The 8,570-nt window shown below is 32.4% G+C and overlaps 1 protein-coding gene across 1 annotated transcript; it reads right to left on the reverse strand.

The window, feature by feature from the left end:
• Positions 1-2,371: 2,371 nt before the first annotated feature.
• Positions 2,372-6,921, reverse strand: LOC118201390 (uncharacterized). The gene is made up of 3 exons (XM_035373495.2): positions 6,832-6,921; positions 5,567-5,632; positions 2,372-3,011 (listed from the first exon to the last, which is right to left on the reverse strand). Exons 1-3 carry the CDS (start codon positions 6,841-6,843, stop codon positions 2,502-2,504), a joined length of 588 nt encoding a protein of 195 aa, XP_035229386.1. The 5' UTR covers positions 6,844-6,921; the 3' UTR covers positions 2,372-2,501.
• Positions 6,922-8,570: the final 1,649 nt, after the last annotated feature.

Consider the following 8,570-nt stretch of genomic DNA (forward strand, 5'->3'; position numbering starts at 1 on the left):
CTTTGAAAACTCCTACCTTAAATTTTCCTTTAAAATCTCCTGATTCTAATTAAGTATCAGGAGCATCACTAACAGCAAGTTTAGAGCAATCCATAATTAAATCTTATCTTCAAAACAGTATTCTCCATAATATCTGAGCGTTAAACAATAGCCGAAAATAGTGTTACGAATTTTGTGTTTAGATAGTTAATTTTAGTAGAATTCTAATTAAAAATGTTGTATATTCTCGTGCAATGTAGCGCCAGACAAATTTTAAGAGAAGGCTATGCCGGAAAAGCAAGAATACAGGGGTAAGTGCGTTTAAATTTGAGTAAATGGATATCTCGGTAATTTGTATTGAAATTGAATAAATGTAATTGACCACTACGTTAGCTGTAACTGTAATTCCATCCTCTTTAGAAATCAGAAATTTACGGTTGTTTACATTGTGTCGCGAAATAGTATGGGTTACCACATGCTCGTAAACCAGTGTGGGTTACCACATCATATCATTTATCGCCATTCTTGGCAATATTTTTTGGTTAAAACTCTGGGTGGGCTTTACTAAAGCTTTACCAACAACGGTACCTAAAGCCATTAAATTTTGAATAACGTACGTCTCCACACGAATATGGGCATCAGGAAGCCCAAATTTGGAATTTGTTTTATTATGCGTTTCATATTTTGTAAAGCATTTATGAGTTTTTGATTAAGAAACTTTAACGAATTTGTAAAATTTGAATTCGAATTTTGTAAAACTTTAACGAATTTTGGATTAAGAAACTCAACGATATCAAAGCGAGCTTTGCAACACTGTACGAAAAACAAAACGTTTTTATCTCCAGCGAGCGAGACTGTGTATCGGAAATTCTAAAAATATGCTCATTTTAAAATTATTTTGCGATATTGCTGTTGAACTGAATTTAATGGTTTAAGTGCGAAGAACATGATATTTAATAAATAAAGGTAACACACACACACACACACACACAAAAAAAAAAAAAAAAAAAAAAAAAAAAAAAAAAAAAAAAAAATTAAAAAAACGCCTCTTTGGGCGTACTGTAAAATCTGAAAGCTTTCAGTTTTTTTAATATATATATATATATTAACTATTTTTTTTTTATTCTCTACCTATGCAACGAAACCTCGTGAATCAGCTTCAGAGAATATCGAAAAAGACCAGGAAGGTTTTAACGATAGTATCAAAACACTGAATTTACTAAACACTATGAATACTCATTTCAGAATGAATTTTTCTGCCATTTGAAATATATATATATATATATATATATATAGAAATTACGTAGTCGAAATCTGAAAAGCAATTTTTATTGCAAATTGTTTGTAAAAATAATTACATTTCGAAACAGGGTTAACTTTTAAAAATATTCAAATATGCTTTTATTGCATTTGCGCCAGGGAAACGTTTTTTCACGTCTGGCACTGACAACTGAAAAATGAGCATAAGGATTTAAAGTACTTCCATATTTAATCGCTGTACGGAACTTCGCTTGCTATAAGGTTATAACAATTAACTTGCTAATAAAAATCTTTCTGTTCCCAATCATGTTTCCAAACACTGAATTTCCGTATTCTTTTAATGATGGACTCAATCTTGTTTTATTAAGTAAAACGTCCTTCGCTTTGTTAGTTTCTTAATGGATGCTTGGGATTTACAAAAAAAAAAAAAAAAAAAAAAAAAAAACACGAAGAAAGCTGTCCACATTTTACACGTTCATGGAAGATTAAAGATATATTCGAGAAGCTTCTAAATCCTATGGTATGAAGTTATGCATGACTAAAGAACAATTTTGTAGAGGTGGAATGCTGAGAAAAGCAGACATCCCAACAGGTAAGGGTGAGAGCGCGAAAGTAGTTTGAAGAAAACTGAATGGTATTTACTACAGGAGCCATTCTGTTTCTTTACTGTGAATGCAGGAACCTGAATGCAATTGATTTTTGCTTACAAAAATGGACATCAAGCCTAAAGTGGTGACATATTGGAAAAATTATCGTCAAGTTTTCTAAGTTCATATCGCTTTCACGTATTTTGTCGCCAACCAAAGTTCTTGAGAACAGTTCATACGCAGATATTAAAATATGTATTTTTGTCTGAACTTGGATTTAAAAATAACTTTCGTATGAGAAATTACATTTTGAATTTAATCCAGAACTTGAAATTTAAATTCAGATTTTGTCTCGAAGCCTACTGACCTCTCAGATATGCAGAAGTATACCTGAGGATAATTTTTATGTGCTTTACATTGAAAGCTGGGAAAATGGGACTTTTCTTATGTAAAAAGTTTCATTATACAAAGTGTGAATAATTTTGAATGAAATTAATAATGATTCCTTAGTTAAGAACTCATTACCAAGAATAGGGACAAATGAATGTAATGCAATACAATTTATTTACACAGAAGATATAAATTAAATATGAATCGAAAAGCCATATGAATCCTTGTGTCCGTATACTGTGCCAAATGTTTTACATGTTTTAAGTTGACAGCACTGTGGAGCTATTAGTAAGCTCCAAATCTACTGTCATAACCTTTCACAACTCCTTCGTAAACTGGCGCTGCGTACCCTGCTTTTCCACCCAAAGTAGTACCATAGGTTACAATTCCGGGAGCTGCAGCTTTGGGCATCATCGCTACCATTCCTACTGGACTTAAATGGGCTGCGACTCCGGCGTTAACAATTTTAGGCACCGCTGCTGCAATTTCTATTGGAGCTACAACTGCTTTTGGAGTTAAATGGGCACCAGCTCCACCAAGGTAAGGATGAGCAGAAGAGATCATTTTGACAGCCGCTGGATCTAGAGGAGCAGTACCATGCTCATTAGTCTTCACTTCAGCTCTGTAACCAGCTTTATCAGCGATGTAATTTACCTGGCGATGAATTCCTCGTTCATCAGTGAAGCCATAGCTGCCCTTCACAACACCAACTCCATCACCAGTTTCTTTTCTATGTTGTTCACCGTGCTTGTCCTTTACCGAGTAGCCGAAGGAGTATGGCTGAGGCATGTGAATCTGAATGAATAAACAAGGGATGCATTTCAATAGACTTTATTAGTGCCTCTCAAGAGACTTTAAAAGTGCATATCTAATATGATGAATTAATACAAGTACAAAAAAAGATTTCAGCAAATGGATTTTTTTTGTAATATAATTATTATCATAAATTTTGAGTTCAAGCAAAGTGAGAAAATGTTCATTCCGTAAGAAATAATTAGATACTGAAGTTTATGTCTCTTCTAGAGGAAAGGAGGACTTACTTGCTCTTGAACGAATCAAAACTTTGTAATTCTTACTTCTTAACTAGCATAGGAACATGTTTCTGTTAAATTCAGATAATTTCATTATAAACTATTAAAAATGTTATTTTCGTAATTTCGTTTTACTACTCGAGAATTCCCATATAGTACAAAGAATTTAGCATTGAAATATGAAGATACGATTGATTAATGCATATCACTGAGCTTCAAATTTACCCGATTTGGGAACTCGCAAAATGCATTGATAATATGCTAATACTAGGCCAATTTTATATTAGAAATGAAAAGAAAACAATTACAATTTTCACTGAAGAACATGAACATAAGTTTCTTAAGGGTAAAAGGTCCCTCTCCTTTCCGCATGCCTTCGAGCTGTAATAGGAGGCATATTCTAAGCGTATTCGAGAGGTCCAGGGATCGGGTCCCGTCAATGGCACTGCATATTTTTCACGTCTCCTGCTTCAGAAAAACCCTAATGACTCTATAAGTGGCACCCGAACTTAAAAGGTGACGGAAGATAATTCGTCACCACAGCGATTCGGGGATTGGGTCCCTTCATTCTCAGCTGCCCTTTAAAAGGCAGAGTATGTAAGATACTTTATTCCTGCCACTACGTCATCGGCTTATGGCAAAATTGTTACTAAGCCGGATACATCGCTCTTCGCGCAATACCTACAGCGAAAAAAAAAAAAATCTGAAATGTTTCAGATTTTAAATTACGTCCAAAGGGGCGTTTTTTAACATATTGTGTGTTACCTTTCTTTATTAAATATCATGTTCCTCGCACTTAAACCATAAGATCCAGTGCAACAGCAATATCGCAAAATAGTTTTAAAACGAGCATATCTTTAGAATTTCCGATACAGAGACTCACGCGCTGGAGATAAAAATGTTTTTTCTGCACAACGTTGCCATTGCTCGCTTTGAAATCCTTGAGTTTGTTAATCAAAAATTCGTCAAAGTTTTAAAAAATAGGAAATCGATCATAAAACAAATTTCAAATTTCAAATTTGGTCTTCCACATGCTCATATTCGTTGGAGGATTACGTTATTAAAAATTCGATGACTCTATGTACCGTTGTTTTATCACAATACGAGAAATATACATACATTTATGCAGATTTTTATTATTTAATTTCTTCAAATATAATGCAGGACTCTAACATTTTGTGGCAACAGTTTGAAAAGTGAACCGACATTTATGAGTCCGACGCAAAATGCCAAAACGAAACTAATAGTCCTTCGGGATTCAAATCCCTTTGGACTAAAAAAAAAAAAAAAAAAAAAAAAAAAAAACCTTTTTCCCTCCTTTCCGAAAACCTTCGTGGTGTAACTAAAAGCATACTCGATGCGTATTCTAGAGGTCCAGGGCTCGAGTCCAGGTGAGGGCACTGCACATTTTTCAGATCTCCAGCATCAAAAACCCTAATGACTTTACAAGGTTAATTATTAATTTAGAATTCACAACAACATTACATGTTTAACAGCTAGGGTGTCTTTACCCTTTTTTGCACAAAATAATTAAATCAGGCTGCGTTGACGTGATCTCCAAGCGAATTATAAATTCGATATTTCAGTCTACTTTGGTTTTGTTACTACATAGGTTGGAAATGATTTTTTCAGAAGAAATGCACGAACTTCAGGCAAACAGCTTGATGAGAGATTTATTTTCCTTTAATGGCCATAATCATCTCTGCTTACGCTTGATTGAACAGAGCTCTGCTTATAAAAACAGATCTGTTTCATACTATTTCGGGTAATAGTAATGACAGAAATACATGTTATTGAAACGTGCGAAGATGTAGTAAGATTTGCTAAGAAACACATACATTTCAGTATATGTGCTTTTAAAATAAGTCAGTATCTTAGAAAATATGCGTATTGAATAAAAAAAAGCGGAAGTGATTAATTTTTAGGGTATAACGGCGAATTGCTCAAAATTATTTTTTGAGGGTTTTTCATTAATATCAAACATTTTAGTAATCATTAAAAAATGATAAAAAGCTAAATGAGAATTTTAAAACTGCCCACATATCTCTGAAAAACCACAAAATAATAATCTTTAGACATATATTTATGAGAAACAATTTCAAAATTTATTCATTAACAAAGTTTTAAAATGACTATAGTTAAAGGTTTTGAAATCTAACGCGAAATGTAATGTATGATCATCTAAGAAGTACATGAGTTGCATTCATAAAATAATTCTCTTAGCTATACAATATTACACAAAAATAAGGATTTATAATCTAAATTTGTAGCAGAATTTCAAACGTCTTTGAAATTTAAAGAACATTAAAATTTTTTTACTTCTTCGATGACGGGAACAAATGCTTCCACAGCATACAGAGCTACTACTGTCAAGATTAAAGAGACCTGAAAAAAGATAAATATGATAATGAGGAATTAAAATAAAAAGACTTTTTTTTACCAAGTGAAAATTAAATACATGAACTGATAGTAATACCAAACATTAAAAAATTCAAATATAAATGCAGGAACCGGAAGATCGCATTAAAAGTTAGATTTTGTTATTTGTTTAGGTAAATATTTTAAAATTTGACATTGCTAAAACTTGAATATTATCGTCATTTAAAACACTTCTTGTAACCGAACCTTTAATATAAACTCTGCTGCTAATATAAACTGTTGGACTAACTGTACCAACAAGGGTGCTCTCTGGTGAGTAGCCAGAGAAGTACTTCAGTAAAAGCCAAGTGATTAACCTAATAGGTTGTATCAGACTCTTGCTCTGTAATTTTCTTAAAGTTAAATGTAACGTCTGTGTGTAACTTAAACCTGTTAATAAATAATTGTTACACTCTAAAGAACTGTTTATGACCCCATCCAAAACGAGAGATATCCAAAACGAGAGATATCCAAAACGAGAGATAAAACAATATGAAGCAGACAGTAAAACAAATTCCAAATTCAGGCTTCCAATTGCCCATATTCGGGTGGAGGACTACGTTATTCAAAATTTGATGGCTCTAGGTACCGTGGTTTTTCACATGCGAGAGATATGCATACATTCATGCATATTCCTCATTATTTTTAATTTCTTTAAACATGATACAGGCGAAAACACTTGGTAACAGCAATTTAAAAAATGAAACGGACATTTATACTAAACCGACGCAAAATGCTGTTTCGAGACTTTCTGGGCTAAAAATAATTAAATAAAGGTAAAAAGATTTAATCGAATTTGGAAAGACTCATGAAAATATATTCACAGACTATTGAAGATTTTTAGTAATTCTAACAGAACCATATATAATGTACCCACATTAACACAGGGAATAACAATAATTAACGATAGAAAACGAATTTGTTCCTGTTTTACTGGCATAAGATTTATGTTCTCTAACACGAACTTTTAAATTCGTTTTGGTTCCACCCCTGTATACCGAACCACATCAAAAGAGAAAGTTATGTGTTCTCTTCAAAGGAGATAAAAGCAGCACTAAAAATTTCAGATTTGAAATAAACTTGTAGCGCTTAAATAACAGAAAAGATAAGAAATTTTTACGTGTTCTACTTTAAACCTACAATAAAAAGATGCAAAATGAACCAACCTTATAACACATCTTGATTTGGAATAGTAACTCCGTTTGCAGTGAGAGTGAAGGGGAAGAAAGACTTGTTGGAGAGCGGAGACTTGGAAAGTCTTTTTATACTCTTTCATGGTCATTAAACGAAATTTAGTTTTGAAAATTTGCGAAATTCTGGAGCACATTTCTGAAATTTTAATGATACTGAGCTAGCTTAATGGTATTTCCCCAAGGCCAAAAAATGACCGCCACGATAGTTAGAACTGTGTTGAGAGAAAGTCAGGCCATTAATGTTACTCGGCATCATTATGTGGGAGATGTTTTTTACTTTCTGTTTGCGGTATAATCTAATATCGTTAAACAGTTCATTGCCTGCTAAACATTTCATTGCCGAGAAGTATCGAAGGTAGAAGTTTTATTTATTTATTTTCAAAAGTTTCTTATTTTGACCGCCAACATGATGAAGGCGAAATAGTGGCTACTATGTTAATGAGTTTAAAAAACACTGCGTTCTTTCATTCTAATATATGAAAATTAACTATTGGAAAAGTTTGAAAATGATGCTTTTCTATCTTTATTATAATTCGCGTATGAAAAATATAAAATTTGCATTTAAATACTTAAGTTGCATCTAGTTTTATTAGCCCAAAGGAGCGTTAGCTCAGAAGGGCTATTAGTCTCAGAACTTGCGATTCGTGGCGTTTTACTGTAAAAGGCGGACATATTTTTACATTGTTGCCACCAATGTTATCGCCTGTATTATATTTAAAAAAAATTAAATAATGTGGAATCTGCATGAATGTATGTATGTTTCTCACATTGTGAAAAAAACGACGGTACCTACAGCCTTCAAATTTTGAATAATATAATCTTCTAGTGTAATATTTGATTCACAAATTCAATAATTTCAAAGAGAGCGATGGCAGTACTGTATGAAGAAACATTTTATATCTCTAGCGCGCGAGACTATTTATCGGTTATTCTAAAGATGGTGTTTTTAAATTTCTGTTTAATTAAATTTTATGTGGTTTAAGTGGGAAGAACATGACATTTGATAAATAAAGTTAAGACACAAAACGTTAAAAAAATGCACCTTTGGGCGTAATATAAAATCTGAAAGCTTTCAGATATTATTTATAAAATAGCTTTCAACAGTTAGTTGCTTATGTATAAATCTAAGTTGCATTTCATTGAGATATTATTAATTTATCGCCTGAATTCGATTTTAATTGATATCTGTATGATGTGCTTTTTCCCTTTGGGCATTTTTAGAATTTCACAGTAATATGAGAATTTTTTAATAACAGTCTCATATTACTCATATAATTTTAAAAAGTAGGATTTTTATATAAAACGGATCAATTCATTTTTTAACAGAAAAAGTAGTTTACTCTATTGGAAGGTTTAAGTTCATCGCCTTTAACTTAAGCGCCATAGCATTTGCAAAATTGTATGCTTGAAATTAATTTTTCTTATTCATTTTCTTTGAAAGTGAAATACATAAAGTTTTTTGCCAAACAGGATGACTCTAAAACTAATCATTCCAAAGAGCAGTAGCATAGATACATAGGGAATGCCAAAAGTGAATTATAACAGTAACTTCCACCTAGCATAACCGCGCAATAGTACTGGCTGATGCAAAGAAGGGAACTCATGTCCAGTTTTTTTCCTAAAAAATATCATTGGAGTATTTGTAATAAGACACGCATCTTACCGTAAAAACAAAATGATGCATTAAACTTAGTACAATTATTGTGGACAAA

Source organism: Stegodyphus dumicola, chromosome 5, assembly GCF_044657685.1.
Source record: "Stegodyphus dumicola isolate Sdum_Otavi_A_Nest chromosome 5, ASM4465768v1".
In the NCBI taxonomy this organism is placed as follows: Eukaryota; Metazoa; Arthropoda; class Arachnida; order Araneae; family Eresidae; genus Stegodyphus; species Stegodyphus dumicola.

Coding starts and splice junctions, on each gene's coding strand:
- LOC118201390 (XM_035373495.2), bottom strand. Junction 3,012..5,566: donor TTGTTCCCGTCATCGAAGAA/GTAAAAAAATTT, acceptor TTATTCATTCAG/ATTCACATGCCTCAGCCATA.